This window comes from Pogonomyrmex barbatus, unplaced genomic scaffold, assembly GCF_055798465.1.
Source record: "Pogonomyrmex barbatus isolate J1 unplaced genomic scaffold, ASM5579846v1 scaffold5, whole genome shotgun sequence".
NCBI classification, from domain to species: Eukaryota; Metazoa; Arthropoda; class Insecta; order Hymenoptera; family Formicidae; genus Pogonomyrmex; species Pogonomyrmex barbatus.
Window position 1 is genome coordinate 4,056,371 of NW_028297149.1, and position 18,745 is coordinate 4,075,115.

The 18,745-nt window shown below is 32.5% G+C and overlaps 2 protein-coding genes and 1 long non-coding RNA gene across 6 annotated transcripts; 1 reads left to right on the top strand and 2 right to left on the bottom strand.

The window, feature by feature from the left end:
- Nucleotides 1-3,302: 3,302 nt before the first annotated feature.
- LOC105431542 (uncharacterized) lies at nucleotides 3,303-5,087 on the bottom strand. Its single transcript, XR_968315.3, has 4 exons — nucleotides 4,888-5,087; nucleotides 4,434-4,621; nucleotides 4,147-4,250; nucleotides 3,303-4,059 (listed from the first exon to the last, which is right to left on the bottom strand). It is a non-coding gene; the product is annotated as an uncharacterized LOC105431542 (long non-coding RNA).
- An 82-nt stretch (nucleotides 5,088-5,169) lies between these two features.
- LOC105431532 (transmembrane protein 138) lies at nucleotides 5,170-7,282 on the top strand. Its single transcript, XM_011645780.3, has 4 exons — nucleotides 5,170-5,310; nucleotides 5,382-5,454; nucleotides 5,865-6,039; nucleotides 6,108-7,282. The coding sequence occupies exons 1-4, from the start codon at nucleotides 5,177-5,179 to the stop codon at nucleotides 6,212-6,214; spliced, it is 489 nt and encodes a 162-aa protein (XP_011644082.1). The 5' UTR covers nucleotides 5,170-5,176; the 3' UTR covers nucleotides 6,215-7,282.
- A 454-nt stretch (nucleotides 7,283-7,736) lies between these two features.
- On the bottom strand, nucleotides 7,737-10,863 carry LOC105431512 (E3 SUMO-protein ligase ZBED1). Of its 4 annotated transcripts, none has more exons than XM_011645761.3 (5): nucleotides 10,288-10,863; nucleotides 9,062-10,164; nucleotides 8,513-8,928; nucleotides 8,295-8,452; nucleotides 7,737-8,194 (listed from the first exon to the last, which is right to left on the bottom strand). In XM_011645761.3, exons 1-5 carry the CDS (start codon nucleotides 10,352-10,354, stop codon nucleotides 7,866-7,868), a joined length of 2,073 nt encoding a protein of 690 aa, XP_011644063.2. In that variant the 5' UTR covers nucleotides 10,355-10,863; the 3' UTR covers nucleotides 7,737-7,865. The 4 variants fall into 4 exon arrangements, with proteins under 4 accessions (XP_011644063.2, XP_011644070.2, XP_011644056.2 ...); XM_011645768.2 differs by having other exon boundaries at nucleotides 10,268-10,862; XM_011645754.3 differs by having other exon boundaries at nucleotides 9,062-10,669; nucleotides 10,730-10,850.
- Between the last annotated feature and the right edge of the window lie 7,882 nt (nucleotides 10,864-18,745).

Consider the following 18,745-nt stretch of genomic DNA (forward strand, 5'->3'; position numbering starts at 1 on the left):
TTTTAGAGAAGGTCAAGTTAAGTTCTGTAAAGCGTGGCGATAGCAATAGTCAGTTCGTATTATCACTCATAAATCGTGCTAGATCAACCTTAGGGTTGAATCTTTAAATTTATAATAAATCTTGTTTGTAATATTTCTCTTAGGAGAATTTAAAATTTAAAAGCCTCCTCGACTAAATAAAGGTAATTTAAAACTATTAAGTGTACAAAAAAAGTTCTGAGCTTTTTTTTTGTAAAATTCAATCTTTATTCAAAAACAAACAAAAAAATATTAATCAGTATAAATATTCCCCGTTTGCATCAACGACCTTTTACCATCTTTCGGGTAGCTTGCGAATTCCTTGACGATAGAAGCTCACCGGCTTCGAAGCGATAAAGTTATCAATGCATTTTCGTATACTCTTCTTTCGTATGCTTCAATGCTCTTCAAATCTCACGAAATGTGTATCAGCCAAATGATGCTGCAGCGACCGGAATAGGTAGTAATCGGAAGGCGCCATGTTTGGGTTATACGCCGCGTGCGGGAGAAGTTCCCAGCCTAACGCAAAGATATGGTCCTGAGTCGCTTTCGCAACATGTGATCGAGCATTGTCATGAAGCAAGATCACTTTACGATGTCCTTGGCCAGTAAATGGCCTCTTTTCTTCTAATGCATCGTTCAAATGCATCGTTTGGTCAATTGTTGTTGGTAACGGTCTGCCGTGATTGTTTCACCCGGTTGTAACAACTCGTAATACAACACATCTTTCCAACCCCATCAGATACAGAGCAAAACCTTCTTGGCGTGAATATTGGGCTTTGGCGTCGATGTCAAAGGTTGACCAGGATCAACCCATGATTTTCTATGTTTAGGATTATCATAAAGAATCCACTTTTCATCGCCTGTAATGATTTTGTGCAGAAAATCTTTTTTCCGGAACTTTGAAAGCAAAGTGAGTGCAGTGTCACGCCGATGATTTTTGTTGTCTTCGGACAATTCATGCGGAACCCATCTGCCTTCCTTCTAAACCTTTCCTATCGTATGTAAACGTACGGAAATGGTTTGCTGCGTAACGCCAAGCTGTTCTGCAAGCTCCTTTTTAGTTTGCGCAGAGTTTATATCCAGCAGTGCTTGCAATTCGTCCGTTTCAATCTTTTGAGGGCGTCCAGCACGCGGTTCATCTTCAAGACTAAAATCTCCTTGGCGAAATTTTTGATACCATCTTTTACATGTAGTATGACTTACAGCATTCTCTCCATATGCAGCACAAATCATTGCAATGGCTTCAGCAGCATTTTTCTTCAGATGAATGCGAAGTGGATGGAAAATCGAATATGCTCTTTTGTTATTGCCATCGTGAATACTACTGATTTTTGAGGTTATATGCATCAAACGCCAAACCGTATGGCATTTTAGAAGACCAAATGTCAACGCTTTAAAATCGCAAAAGGGCGGGAAGATATATAAAATTTAAATTGTTATTTCGGTTGTATGAAATCTAAAGCTCAGAACTTTTTTGTACACCTAATAAGATAAATGGAAAATTGAAATCTTATTCTTCTTAATATTTCTTGATTAAAATCAAAATGATTCTAAATCCAAATTCGGTCGCTGACAATAGCGTAGCGTACTATTCAGTCGCAGCCAATGGTGTTGTAACTAAATAATTTGAATTTAGAATCTCAATAATAAATAATTAATTTCAAAGGCATTCATGTTCAAAAGAGATGAACGCAGAGTTCAAATTAAAAGATTAAGATTTCAATTAAATCAAACGATAATTTTAAATAAAGATCCCTTCCCATTATTCTTAAAACTTAAAAAATTGGAAAGTCAATTTAAAACTAAAATAATCAAGCAAATTCCTAAATATAAATTGAGAGAAATTGATTTCAAAATAAATTATCCTAATTGTAATCAAATTAATAAGAATGATTCGCGATATAAAATTTATAAAATTTATAAAATTCGTTTCTTCGGGGTTAATTCACAAACCGGTCCAATCCCAAGGTAAGTACTTAAATGTATTGACCCAAAAAAAAAAACGGACAATCAGAACGTAACAATTTTGTAACTTCATTATAATCTTATTGTACTGCAAATCCCACAAATAAACAATTTCAAATAAAATAAAATAAAAATAAAGGTGCTGCGCTGGAAATGCGGGGATCGCGTGTTTGCGTATTCTAGTAATCTTCTTTTTTCTATTTTTTACGTTAATTTTTTGAAAAGAAAAATATTTAGTACATTTAATAACATGGAAACTAATTTTTTATATATTCAAATTTTTTTTATTCTTTTGAATAAAAGTAAACAATGCAATAAGAACATATATAAACATATATATAGGGTGTTCCGTAGCACTGTTCCTATCGCTCGTGAGGAGATAGACGGGAGCGAAATCAAAATATCTTATTTTATTATCATTCGCAATAATTTTCGAGTTATTAAGTATTAAAGTTGCACGAATAAAAGCACGCGCTCGCCCGCTTGACCCGTAGAACGGACCAGCATGTCGACATGGCCGCCCGGCGCTCGGTGATGATTGGGCAGCGTGCGGCGAGGGAAAGGATGAACCACTGCTCACGCTTCTTATCATGCCGAAACTCGCATCAACATTATACACGCGATTACAATTATTAAATATTTTATTCTTTATAGCTTTCTTTATAGCTTAACTATTTATAGCTTTTTTAATAACGTAATATTTATAGCTTTTTTAATAGCACAAAATCAAATTAAATAATATACTAATTTTACGAATGTAGCCTAATCTTTCTCTCTAAAGTACAAGAATAGAGTAAATATTATCACTTTAAATGATAGTTGTAATCAATACTCGAATAACATTAATATTCGATTCTCATCATTATGTATAATTTTAAGAAAAAAATTTAAACAATTATTACTTTTTTACATTTTTCATATTAAATACGGTATGACACTTGGAAGAATAGTATTGCGCTGATTATTTATCGTAATTCTAGCGACTGTTCTCGGTATTTCTAGCAGAATTTCATACTCATTTTAAGAAGAGTTTCAGCGGTCGCATATTTTTTAATAACTTCTTAATCTCTGAATCCTGCATACATTTCATGAAAGAAATATGTAGTTGCAAATAATTTTGCAAATAATTTTTATATAAACAGGTTTCTACGGGTCAGGCGGGCGAGCGTGCGCTTTTGTATGCGCAACTTTAATACTTGATAACTCGAAAATTATTGCGAATATCGCAAAATAGTATAAGACATTTTGATTTATCTCGCTCCCATCTACCTACTCACGAGCGATAGGGACAGTGCTACGGAACACCCTGTATATATGTATTTATATAAAAATGTATATACATTTATTGGTTTATTTATGTACAAAACAATTTTCTTTATATCATATAAATATTTCGCCATCTATATAATATTCGCTATCTATATATAAATAGAATGAGGTCTAATCGGATACATTGCCGATTGATCGATTAAATAAAAAAATTTTTGATAGGTGGCTCACTAGAAAATTCCTAGACATCGGCTGATGTGAGTGGTGTGTGTGTGTGCGCATCTAGGACGCTCCCTATAAATACATACATATACGCATAAACTTGTCATATTAGCATTGTTTTATTCAAAACAAACAAGAATGAAAAATTTAAATAAAAAATTAATTTCTGTATTATTAAATGTACTAAATATTTTTCTTTACGAGAAAAAAATTAACGTAAAAAATAGAAAAAAAAGACTAAAATACTGGGACGCGAACACGCGATCTCCGAATTTCTAGCACAGCACTTAAATCACTACGCCACGTCGATCCTAATTACATGTTTTACTGCAGTGATACTAAAGGAGCGTACTAAAATTCAAACCGCAATTTCTCATCAATAGTTTTAAAATACATCATTTCCGAATAATATATTGCTATATGCTGTTACATCTATATTAATACTACATTGTAACAAAAATTCAGCAAAATCGGTGGCCTGAAGACCGGAATCTTCCTTTATTTAAAAGAACGAATTGTGAGGAGAGATGTGCACGCACACAAAGGCGAGACACGTACATGTGCACTCGGCGATTCGGTCATCTAGGGAGAATAGAAAAGGGTAGAAATACTATTGTCTCTTTCGCGCTCATGATATAGTGTGAAAAGAAAATAGAAATATTTTCGTACTCTTTCGCACTTCACACGCTGTGCGATAGTCGAGCGTCTCCGACGTTTCTTATCGCTCACTGTTGTTGACATTAACGTACGAATTAAAAGAATAAGCACAAGATCTAAAGAAAAACGAAAATTATTATATATAATCATACGTACTTTACATATAATACTTATTATAATTAATAAGCTATTATATAATTTTATAATAATTAAGATTATAATAATTAAAAGTTATAATAAGTAATAAAAATATAATAATAATAATATTATTATTATAATATATACATATTTATACATACAAATGTACAATATTGTAAAAATGTACAATATTGTAAGAATTAGATGACCGTAAGCCATCATGAAAGAGATTCGGAATATAAAGAGCTAACAGAGAGGAGCCGTCGTGGTCGTGCAGACTAAGTGTCGGATTGGTAGACGAGGGATCCCGAGTTCAAATCCAGTCGATCTCCGTTAATTTTTTCCAAATCTAATAGATATCTTTCAATATGTACATATAAATATGTACACACACACACACACATGGTATATATATATATATATATATATATATATATATATACCAAATTAATGTTCATCAATATTTTACAACGAGAAAATTGCACAAACGTAAATAAATATTTAATTATATAAGTATATTCTTGCTTCTTTCGGATTGTGGAAGTAGCACGAATAGTGGAACTAGCACACCGAAATGAGATTTTATCGTGTGAGAAAATAGAACTCGCTACTTACAAATTCCAACATGCTAAAATGGAACTGTGGTGCTAATGTACGGGGAATTTCGATGTTCCCACGAAAAACGCCGGGATGGCCGCTCTCTGGTAACAGATAAATCGCGATCGTGGCTGCTCTCAAGCTTCTCTCTGTTCAATGCTTTCAACCTAATTTTCGCTGATCAGATTAGATGGTTAGGTTAGGTTAGGTATGTTCATTCGTTGCTATGGCAACTACCCATGCGTTGTAATAAATTACACAAGGGTACACGTGTTTATGTTTTGCAATTTCTTTTCACAGGTGGTAAATGAGTTCTTTAAACACAAGGCAGTACACAGCTATCATAATCCTGCAATATGTTATATTGCTCTTTGATGTTTGCGTAAATTCGTTCGCAAGCTTCGCTAGGCAGCATCCGACGGATCTACTGGTGCTTTATGTGTACGTAATAATTGTTATTGTTTATTATTGCAATGCCATGCATAATCATTTAATCATTTTGATGCTTTCAGGATTCAAGACTTTTGCCTTATTGTGGCCCTTACTCTGCTTTTAGTAAACTTCTTTTCTACTTACATCTTCCAGGTAAACATATACAATAGAATAAATATGTTCTATTTTGTTTTAACTGAACTTGTATAGTTCTTTTTCTTCAATATGGAAAAAAAAGAAAAAATAAATCATATGCAAGAAGTTTAACTAAAAAGAACAGGAATTATAATAAAAACAGATTTTATAAAATGCTATAAATTTTATTGATTATATATCAGCTGAAATATAATAGAATGTGATAGCAAATTGACTAGAAACTGAGCAAACTTTGCCATTTCATAGCCATTTAAATGACAGGTTTTGCTGATGCAACATGAAACTAATGCACCAATTTGCTATATTCTATTTAATTCACTGGCAAATTTTCAAGATTTTGCTCACTGACAAAATTTTTATGTTAACTATATAATATCTAATTATAGTATTTAATATTTACTTTTCAGGCAGGTTTGATACAGCTGCTATATACAAGATTCCACATGACATTAGTATTATGTGTTATATATATGATATTATCAATTAGTTTACATACATGGCATGTTACTATACATTGGTCAGTACCATTGAAACATTATTGGACAAAAGAATTTTATATTCTTTATTCAGTGCATCGAACAGGTAGGATATTAAAAAACTGGAAAAGGTATCTTATTGATGAACACATATTAATCTAAGGTTTTATATAGTTGCAGTACTATATTATTATTTCTACAAGAGAGCCTCTTTAAGAATCGTTGACCCAAGATTTTACAAAGATTCTGCTTGGGTACAAAAGCAATTGAGTATCTCATGATTATATGTAAATAAGATTCAGTAATACATAAAGAATAATTTTAACTTTGATAAAATATAAATATACGGATATATCTGTCTGTGCGCAAATTTATCTTTAACTATTATCTATGCAAGATTTTTATATTGGCTGAGTACAACAGAAAAAGCAACTTGCAATTGTTGTAAAATTCTTTAATGATTGATTTATCTTCAATGAAAAGGCAAGAATCGTTATTAAAGAAGTTTATCGTTGTAAAACTGCTTTTTCTGCTGAAGGCAACCATTTGTACAAATTTATATATTATATTTATATATTATATGGATGAAGTGATGAGGTTGATATGTAATTCATACATGATATGTAATTCATTCTGAATATTTTAATTTCTAAATTCATGTATTATACAACATTGTATATAGAATTTATATACATTGTGTAAAAAATTTCTATTATAAAGTATATTTATCTTTGAGATCAAGGCTTTATATATAAAAAATTTTTATATCAATGCACGAATTAATAGATCAAAAAAATAAATGTATTATTCTATATTTTTTAATTATTTTTTGTTATTTTATGATTCATATAATCGCGCAATATACAAAAGTTCAAATCACATGATATTTGGCCAATTTATCTAGTTAAATTTTTATGTGTTAGAATTTACTATTTGCAATTTCTTTAATATCATAATAAATATAATAAATAAAATTTTACATTTATGTAAATATTTAAGACAATACTTACATTGAAAACAAATAAAATATATGTTATAATGTAATTTTTGTCAGCTCAATATTAATCTACATTAATACAAAATCATAATTGAATTGAATTTAATATCACACAGTACGTTATATTCAATCTACAAGAGTATTTATGTATATATATATATATATGTACATCCCTTATATTCAATCTGCAAGAGTTTTATATATATACATACACACACATACACACACACGTGCGATTTCGATTATGTGTTTAATATTTGATAACAGATGTTCACAGGAAATACGAATGTTTATTCATATTTTAAATGTATCCCAATAGCATAAACAATAAAATGTGTAATTATATGATAAATGCCAAATCATTTTTAATGAAATTGATTCTGAAAAAAAACTGTAGACATAAAAACTAAAAATACAATACAGAATAAAAATTGCACATGAATCTATCATCAATCACAAAATAATAATATATTTTTATACATAGATATCATAGAGATCATTAGAGAAAATGTATTACTATTTCATCAGATTTGTACTAAAATATACTTCAGATACCAGTCTATATTATCTATCAGCCCATATTATAACAAAGTATATCATGTACCATTTATAATTATTGATTATAATAACTGGATTTTATTTTGTACATAATGAATTTTATAGATCACACAAATACACTTTGGCACCTATCTCTTAATTTCATGAATTTCAGATATTAAAATACAAGTTTTATTAAAATAGAGCGATCACACTTTTATTAAAATATTTTAGGACAAAATATAAATACTTATTATTATGCAAAGATATGGATTTTTATATATCTCTTTAATAAATCCTAACGTCTTACATAGAAACAATATACACTTTCGTAGAGATCTTTTTTACATCATTTTTCATGTTCTATATAACCATGTATCTTAACAAGGCTAAAAATTTCATACCTGCATGGTATGATTACCATGCAAAAAGAGTAGTTTGTCGATCAGATGTGGAGGCAAAGTCGCTCGTTTCGTATCGTATTGAATCTGAACATCTGGCGGTATGCGTGAAGGTGGTGCACAACAAGCAGGTACACAATGATATCTGCTCACCAGCTTTGCTAAGTTCGGGCATTTCGCAGATACTTTCAACCACCATTGCAGGGGACAATAATCGAGAGATGCCGTAGGTTCGGACTGATATTGAACAATTTCGAGGTCCGCTTTTTCTTCCGCGGGCATACCAGTCTTTGTTGTGCACAAGCTACCAAGTAAAAACTCCATACCTATAATTATGTATCATCAACTTAAAATGCCTATCTTATATTGCTTGCGTAATTAGAAATGTGCTACATGCAATAAAAAAAAAAATAAAAAAAAAGATACCTGATATTCTAGCTTTCTTATTTTGTACAGCTCCTTCATCTTCAGTCTTTATAGAAACATCACCAGATTCTTCCTGAATCAATTTTGTTAACATTTCCTTTATAGGAGCGCTAACTACATTTTTGTCTTCATCAGTGACATATGGCATCGCTTTAAATCTGTACAACAGATAATAAAGATAATAAAAGAATAATATATTTACAAAGAATAAATTATACCTAGGATCCAAAGTGGTTGCAATTTGTAGAAGCAATGAGACATTATAATCTGCATATCGATCGCATAGCATTTCCGACAAAGATTCTTTGAATGTCCTAGCAGTATCGCTGTCTGATTCCTTTATTTTAAGATGCGAGGACACGAGTTGCCAAAGTAATGGTTTCAACAAAGATATCAGAGGCATTTTCTCTTCACTTAATGTCATAATAGTGACTTTGAACGGTTCGAGAACATTTACGATATCTGCCATGATATTCCACTGTTCATCACTGATTTCAAACATTTCTTGATCTATTCCTTCTATGCTTCCTAAAATGGCTGTTATCATACTGCGACGCATAATCATTTGTTCCAGCATCGTATATGTCGATATCCATACAATTGGATAATCTAGCATTATAATATTATCTTCCAACTGTAATAAGAATACTGATTATTAAAAAACACATATAAATTATTACTATTATTTACTAATTTCACACAAGTAAATATTATACTGTATTACATAACAAGATATATCTTAAGTATTAATTTATATAAAAAACTACCTCTGATAATTGTTCCTGCATAGTCAACGTCGCAAGTGCAGTTGGATGGCTTATTATGGCTCCAATAATTGATCTGCACTTGGATAATGTATGAGCTACCTCAGGATTCTCAAAGCAAGCCTGTGCGCAAACTTGCAAAGTATGAAGCAGACAGGGTACTACAGTAAAACCGTGATTATTTAGTGCAGCAAGTAACTCTGTTCTCGTAGTGCTAACAACCACTGCTGTTATTTTCTCCGTCTTAAGATCCCATTCGAGTAAGAGAGAGTCTATAGTGCTGTTCCAATGGGATTCTTCCCAATCTAGTGGAGCATGAAGAGTACTTAAAGTCTTACATTCTAAGGTAGCTTCTCCATTAGTCTGATAATAAACTGATACAGTAACAAAATTCTCCTTATTATTGGACTGCCATTCTTCAATTGTAAGCGCAACCTCTGATGCAACACAGGTCAAGGAAGTCGTCACTGACTCCCGGAAACTGTCATATATCTTCGGTATTATCTCCTCTTCTAACTTGTTTTTGCTAGGAATCTCACAAGGTGAACGTAGGGTAGCTACCAATCTTTGGAATCCACGTCCCTCTACAATTTCAGGCAATTGTAAATCCATTACTATAAATTCAGCAATGGCATCTGAGACAGTTTTTACATCAACTGATTGATTCGTTACGTTCTCTTCTGACATAAGAAACGCCACGTTTTGACTGCTACCATTAATACTGGACCCTCCTTTAATCATCACTCTCAATGGTTGACCAATTGTGATATCATCTTCCATATTTGACAGACTTATGTTAGGATCTGTAACAAACTGGATATCACCATCTATCTGAACGGTACCATCTGCATTAGTGGTATAAATATATTTAGTAGGACTCAGGCTAGCTTTCAGCAGCTTTTTCTGCACTTTACGCTCCTTATTATCCTGTGGTAGGAGCTGTCTCGAGGATGATAGATTGGACGACTCCAGATCCATCAATTCCTGGGAGTGTTTATTCTGCAAGTGCATACGGAGGTTGCTGGTGTTACGATTGTAGGCAATTTGCGTCTTGCATAGTATACAAACGATCTTGACTTTTGTGAGAATGTCACCATCATCGGTGGCTGGAAACCCAAAGAATTTCCAGTAAATACTCCGCATTGACGGCGGTACCACCAATTTTTTATATGTGTACGTATGCTTCTCCTCCATCATTTTCGCCAATACCATTTGTATGTCGTTCTTACTGTCGTCCGAGGTGCTCGGCTTCGCTGCGCCATTCGGCAGTGCTGTTTGGTGTTTATTACTCTCCATTTGCGAATGCCGCTGTCGGCACGCGGTCGCTCGATGTGACGTTCACCGTATTCGTGGAAATTAAATGTCCACAGCATTCGCCGTAACCAGACAAATGTGCGAATCCACTTCGCACAATGTCAGCGTCGTTCTTGCTCGACAATCAAAATGAAAAATCTCGCGCAACGTGACTCGAGGCGCGAAATCACGGAGGAACGCATCATGCGTCAGTCGCCCCGCCGGCGACGCGAATGCGATGATGAATCCCACCGCGACGCACACGCCGCCGATATATTTGTTCCTCCCCTCGTGTCTCCGTCCACGGTCGCCGTTTCGCTATCGAAGTTCAATTCAATTCCTCGCGAAAGAGAGTCCGGCGATCAGCTATCGACTTACCTGCGACGAACGATATCGACTTTCGTGCCGTTCGTTCCCGCGAGGAGTATATCGTTATCTATAGACCTCGCCTGATCGATTCGAGTATCCGTAATGGCGGACAATTACGGTGTAACCGTGTAACGCGTCTCGAATGTGCTCGAACAACGAATAGCAAACCCACCTCTTTTTTTATCCATGAACACGCGCGACTACTGGTAAGATGCGCATGTGGCAGAATATACTGGCGTTCAGCCAATCATCTTTCAAGTCTTGAGTTAATGGACTCCGTTCTAATGTTCACCGCCAGTACTGAAATGCATAGTCTATGTCACATATATTATACACTTTTGATGTTAACAATGAGAATTTTTGAACACAACTATAAAAAATAAATATTAGCTCATTCAGCAAATATAAAAGTCATTACACATAAAAAAAATTTAGTTATAATCGTAAAATGTTATGAGCAATCGATTATTTTTGGACCATAAGAAGAATAGGCGAACTTTGATTGGTCAGTTCGCTTATGTGACTTTACAATTATGACTAAAATTTTTTCATATGCAATGACCTTAACTGTTGCCCAATAATTGAATAATTCATCAATAAGCTACGTTCAGCGAACACAACGGTTGAGACGAACACGTTCAGCGAACACAACGATTGACACATAATTTGTCAATGTAATTGATTTAAAATTAGGGATCCAACGCATGGTAAAAACCAATAATCACTAATTGGTCAAATTAATTAATCTGCCATTAAATAAAGAGATAAATTTTTGTATTATTGATGATGGAATTATATTAATTATTTTCTCCAAATACTATATACAAGAAATTATCTTTTTGAAAATTAAAATATAAATCAAACAAAATTTTACAAGAAGGAGACTTATAGGAGGGTTTATAAAAAAGGTTTATAAAAAATATTCTTTTCATTCATTGTGCATCCAACTTTACAATCAAATTGAAATGAAATCGTCGTCAGCGTGCTCTAAGCACACTAATGAATTGGATTAACTGTGAGCATCGTAAATATAGTGAGGGCTATAAGCGTGAATTGGTCCGCAGTCTTGATAAGTAGTTCATTGAAAAATTCCTAAGATAACATTTCAAAATATTTTTTCCAAGGAAAATTTTACTGAAACATATAGTAGTAACTCGAAGTAACTATACTACATTATGTAGTATACATAATGTATATTATATATATATAGTATATATAATGTATATTATATTATATTGAGTAAGATTTTTCTCGAAGAGGAAATTTGGAATGTAGCTTAAGTACCAATTGATATTAATGAATGCTCAATTGTAATATAGTCAAACGCCCACACAGCACCGAAAAATTTCGGAAAGCTTTCAAAAAACTGTCAATGAAATATGAAATCTTTCAAAAAAATATTTCAGACATGTTTCAGATACATAATATGTCCACTTTGATGTAATTTCTGACATATATTAGAAATATTTCTGACATATTTATAAAATATTTATGAAATATTTCAATAATAAATCTTTGAAATATGTCGGAAATATTTCAGTTATAATTTTCTCACACAGTGTCGAAGTTAGAAAGTCTGCAGAAATCTTTCAATGAAAATTGAAACCTTTCAAAAAAATATTTCAGGCATATTTCATATTTATTTATGTCCACGTTATGTCCTCTTTTTGAAAGTTTTCTGAATGTTTTCTGAAATCTTTTGTGCTTTGTGGATATATTATTTCTGTTAAGTTTCTGTAAAATATACAGGTTGATTGGAAACAATTCTGGGAAACAATTTCTTTGAAAAGACATGATTTTGATTATATTCTAAGATACTTTTTCCTCTTATAAAATTTGGCCCAAAGTCTAGTATTTGAATTATAAAAGAAATAATTTTGTTATTACAGGAGGAATACAAGAGATAAACGGTGTAACTTTTCCTCAGATATAGTCGCTTAAATATGAGACGGTTATCAATTGTTACGTTTGACGGTGAGTTAGTGTCGGTCCACAATAAGTATTTAATCTTTAAGTCGTAAGAAATTGACCAATCATAGTCGATTATTCTTTTCATATTCGATTATAATTGGTCAATTTCTTACTTCTTAAAGCTTAAATCATCTATTGTGGACCGACACTTATGCGGCCACTATTTAACTCCTGTATCCGTCCTGTGATAAGAAAATTAATTCTTGTTATAATTCAAAAATTAGTCTTTGAGCAAAGTTTTGTAAAAGGAAATACCATCTCAGAATCTAATCAAAATTATGTCTTTTTCAAAGACCTAAGGATGTTTCCAATCTTGTACATTTGTATAATCTTGTATATTTCACATAAACGTAATCCTGAAATAATATAGCTATATAGCAAAGAACCTATATAGCAAAGAAAGTTTCAAAAGATTTTCAAAAATACTTAAATTTTTTTAGAAGCTTTTTGAATGTTTCTAGTCATACTATAGGGACAAATGTACACAGCGACATACGAGTACTAGAGATACTATAATCGAAGGCCACGAAAAGGCAACTTTTGATTGATTCGCCATCTTTTGGCTATTCCCACTTATTCTCAAATACATTAACTACTTAATCTTAAATTGTAATATTATATTATTGTAATTGTAATGTATTGTAATGTATTGTAATGTAATATTATTGTAATTGTAATATTATAATTTAAAAACATAAGCGTTTTAAAATAAAATAATGTAATAAAATAATGTAATAATGTAATAAAATGTGTATATTTATAAAACTTTATTTTACATAATTATATTACTTATTAATTATATAATATATTAATTTATTAATATATATATATATATATATATATATATATATATCCTTTAATATTAACGATTTTAAATTTATTTTTTTTTTCGCTATTTATCTTTTTCAATACAAGAGCAAAAATTAATATATTAAGTATACAAAAAAGTTCTGACTTCTTTTGTAAAATTCAATCTTTATTCAAAAACAAACAAAAAAATATTAATCAGCGAAATATTCCCCGTTTGCATCAACGACCTTTTGCCATCTTTCGGGTAGCTTGCGAATTCCTTGACGATAGAAGCTCACCGGCTTCGAAGCGATAAAGTCATCAATGCATTTTCGTATCTCTTCAAATCTCACGAAATGTATATCAGCCAAATCATGCTGCAGCGACCGGAATAGGTAATAATCGGAAGGTGCCATGTCTGGGCTATACGCCGCGTGCGAGAGAAGTTCCCAGCCTAACGCACAGATATGGTCCTGAGTCGCTTTCGCAACATGTGGTCGAGCATTGTTATGAAGCAAGATCACTTTACGACGTCCTTGGCCAGTAAATGGCCTCTTTTCTTCTAATGCATCGCTCAAATTGGTCAATTGTTGTTGGTAGCGGTCTGCCGTGATTGTTTTACCCGGTTGTAACAACTCGTAATACAACACACCTTTCCAATCCCATCAGATACAGAGCAAAACCTTCTTGGCGTGGATATTGAGCTTTGGCGTCGATGTCGAAGGTTGACCAGGGTCAATCCATGATTTTCTACGTTTAAGGTTATCATAAAGAATCCACTTTTCATCGCCTGTAATGATTTTGTGCAGAAAATCTTTTTTCCGGAACTTTGAAAGCAAAGTGAGTGCAGTGTCACGCCGACGATTTTTGTTGTCTTCGGACAATTCATGCGGAACCCATCTGCCTTCCTTCTGAACCTTTCCCATCGTATGTAAACATACGGAAATGGTTTGCTGTGTAACGCCAAGCTGTTCTGCAAGCTCCTTTTCAGTTTGCGCAAAGTTTATATCCAGCAGTGCTTGCAATTCGTCCGTTTCAATCTTTTGAGGGCGTCCAGCATGCGGTTCATCTTCAAGACTGAAATCTCCTTGGCGAAATTTTTGATACCATCTTTTACATGTAGTATCACTTACAGCGTTCTCCCCATATGCAGCACAAATCATTGCCGTGGCTTCAGCAGCATTTTTCTTAAGATGAAACGCGAAGTGGATGGAAAATCGAATATGCTCTTTTGTTATTACCATCGTGAATACTACTGATTTTTGAGGTTATGTGCATCAAACGCCAAACCGTATGGCATTTTAGAAGGCCAAATGTCAACGCTTTAAAATCGCAAAAGGGCGGGAAGATATATAAAATTTAAATTGTTATTTCGGTTGTATGAAATCTAAAGCTCAGAATTTTTTTGTACACCTAATATAAGATAGGCAACAAAATAGAGACACTACAATAAGAGACTGGTCACGATTCTGATCTGCCATGTTTTGACTAAATCCTACGAGAGAGAAACAAATATACACCATCTCACTCTAATTAATAACGTATTTTGGTAGCGATATTTTTTACTTTGTGTCTTGATTTAAGTGTATTATGTCTAACATGTATCTAACATGTGGAAAGCGTGATAATATATTATTAAATAATAGAAATACTAAAATTGCAAAATATAGTCATAATCAAATTAATTGCGATAAATTAATATAAAAAATGGATGTTCATTTTTTTACTTAAATTTTATTTTATATATTGTAATAAAGTTTGTTTATAATAATAATAAATATGTATAATCATTTTTTCTAAAAAAAGACATGACATCGACATATTTGCATCTCTCAAAATTTCCTCGAAGTTTATTGTTGATGCTTTTCCGCGATGAATTCTCTCGTTGCGCTAATTTTGTGAATAGCTGTCATTGTATTGATTTCACAGAGAATCGTTTTGACAATTGTGTATCAAAAAGTTAAAAATATTATGGTGTAACAGTAGTATAATAATATTATTAGGTGTACAAAAATTCTGAGCTTTAGATTTCTTTAGATAGAGATTGAAACGGACGAATCGCAAGCACTGCTGGATATAAACTCTGCGCAAACTGAAAAGGAGCTTGCAGAACAGCTTGGCGTTACGCAGCAAACCATTTCCGTACGTTTATATACGATGGGAAAGGTTCAGAAGGAAGGTAGACGGGTTCCGAATGAATTGTCCGAAGACAACAAAAATCGTCGGCGTGACACTGCACTCACTTTGCTTTCAAAGTTCCGGAAAAAAGATTTTCTGCACAAAATCAATACAGGCGATGAAAAGTGGATTCTTTATGATAACCCTAAACGTAGAAAATCATGGGTTGATCCTGGTCAACCTTCGACATCGACGCCAAAGCTCAATATCCACGCCAAGAAGGTATTGCTCTGTATCTGATGGGATTGGAAAGGTGTGTTGTATTACGAGTTGTTACAACCGGGTGAAACAATCACGGCAGACCGCTACCAACAACAATTGACCAATTTGAGCGATGCATTAGAAGAAAAGAGGCCATTTACTGGCCAAGGACGTCGTAAAGTGATCTTGCTTCATGACAATACTCGACCACATGTTGCGAAAGCGACTCAGGACTATATCTTTGCGTTAGGCTAGGAACTTCTCCCGCACGCGGCATATAGCCCAGACATGGCGCCTTCCGATTACTACCTATTCCGATCGCTGCAGCATGATTTGGCTGATACACATTTCGTGAGATTTGAAGAGATACGAAAATGCATTGATGATTTTATCGCTTCGAAGCCGGTGAGCTTCTACCGTCAAGGAATTCGCAAGCTACCCGAAAAATGGCAAAAGGTCGTTGATGCAAACGGAGAATATTTCGCTGATTAATATTTTTTTGTTTGTTTTTGAATAAAGATTGAATTTTACAAAAAAAAGCTCAGAACTTTTTTGTACAATAATATATAGTTGTACATCTAATATAGAACTCATACTTTAATTTCTCTTAGCATATGTTTTGTGGTTGCTGGGGATCATCCAGTGCTTCTGAGTCCAGCCATAGTATATACAATAGCGCAACTTTCCCGATTTTAGCGTGTACAAAATTAAACTGCACATGCGCGAGTTAAGTAGGTAACCAATCACTAATAACTAATAACTAATTTTAACTAATTACTAATACTAATTTTCTGTCACATTTCTTCTCGGGTTTTTTTTATAGCGTTCTCTGTCATTTAAATGTTTAACAAACTGGCAGGAACAAACGTCTGACACATAAATGAAATCGTGAAAAGTTTACTCTGTTAAGGCGTGTTAAAGGAAATAAATAAAAGTGTTCAGTGTTGAGTGAATATTGAATATTGATTAATGAATAGTTTAGTGTTCAGTGAATAGTGATTAATGAGAGAAAATAAAGTGAACTAAGAACAAAGAGTTATTTTCTCTTTGAAGAATAATTAATTTGTATAAAGATTTATACAGATTTTTTTATTATAAATTTAGAATATTGAAAATTTAAAAAAACGTTATTTCCTTTGAAAATTATTTGTCCTTTTTTAAAAATAAATGAACATTATATTTAACATAATTGTAATTGCATATATATATATATATATATATATATAAGTATATTTATAATATTTTTAAAATAAATTGTTTTTTCCTTATACAAAAATATTTTTTTTACTATTGTATACCTACATTTCTATTTATTCGTTAAATTTTATATTTATTTCTAAATTTTATAAATATAATTGTATTTTTTAAATCTTATACATTTAAGAAATATATATTTACATTTATTTTTTTATTTTAAAGTAATAATATGATTTAAATACATTTATTTTATATACTATTTTCTTATGTTAAATATTTTTTTTATATTTTATGCATTTTTTTTATCAAAGTTAATAATATAATATAGTTTTTTTTTTATTAATCAATATTTATATATTTTTTAAATCGTATTCGAAAATTCGATACATTTCGGAACACTTCTCGATTTAGTTACATGGCAGTCAACATCTAGAAAAAAAATAAGCTAAACCTTTGACTACATAAGTATAGACTGCCATAGACTGCATATCTTATAGCACTATTGAGCGAAAAATGTTGTCAAGTACAACGGATTTTGGTTAATCAGAATCCGCGCGAAATTCAAATTAACTATGTTTACTAAATTGTATTTTCATCAAATATTATTTTATATTATGTCTTCATTTTTAATTTACAATTAAATAAATCGAGGTAAATTGCTTCTGTTCATTAAGTTAATTTAAGTTAATTTCTAACCTACCTAAAGAAGGTTATGATTTACCCACTGACTGCTCTTTATTTATATAGCGCATACTATTACAATTCTTCACAAAATAAGTTGGTATAACATTAATTTTTAATAAAGATGCACGAGAAGCACAAGAAGTACGAGAAGCAAGAAAAGCACAAGAAATATATTTTTTTGCGACTGTGCACAAATTATATCTAATATTTAGTTCTTGATTAAGGATGTCGCCTCTTTTTGACAGTGTGTGTTAGCCACTGGCAGTCCATACTTATATAGAATGCGTTCCGTTGCATGCATGATGCGCATAGAAAATGCATGAGGTCGTTCCGTTCCATGAGCAATCATGCATGCATAAAAACAATTTCCCCTACCATACTGCACAGCGCATGAGAATGCATGGCGGGGCATGCCTCGACTCTTGAGGTAGTGCAATTCATGCGTAATCCATGCGCTTAGGCGGGAAAGATATCTTTTAAAAAGTTGCAAGTTTATGTTGACAATGAATTGTGAATGTTCGACGTAACTGATGCCAAACTTTAAGCAGCAGTAAGTGCTAATATCGTAAAAAGTTATATGAAAGAGATTTTATAGCCATATTGAATTCCAATAGAAATATTGAGTATATCAGCCGGCATTTCGTCCGCCATGTTTACTTGGGGTTAGATCCAATCGGACACATTGCCGATTAGACGATTAAATAAAAAAATTTTTGATAGGTGGCTCTAGAAAATTCTAGAACTAAAAAATTTCTAAACATCGGCTGATGTGAGTGGTGTGTCCGATTGAAAATGTGCGCATCTGGGAGTGCATCTGCGCTTCCTTTATTTATAATAATCCAGTGCGCATAAGCCGTTTTCTATGCGCAGGAAAAAAAGGAACGAGCCAATGCGCTTATGTAGGGTGCGTTTCTTTATTCGCTCCAAGTATTATCAGTACTACGAATAGCATTCTGATATGGAGAGCAGTGCACTATGAAAGTACTGCCAGAGAGAAGCCTGAAA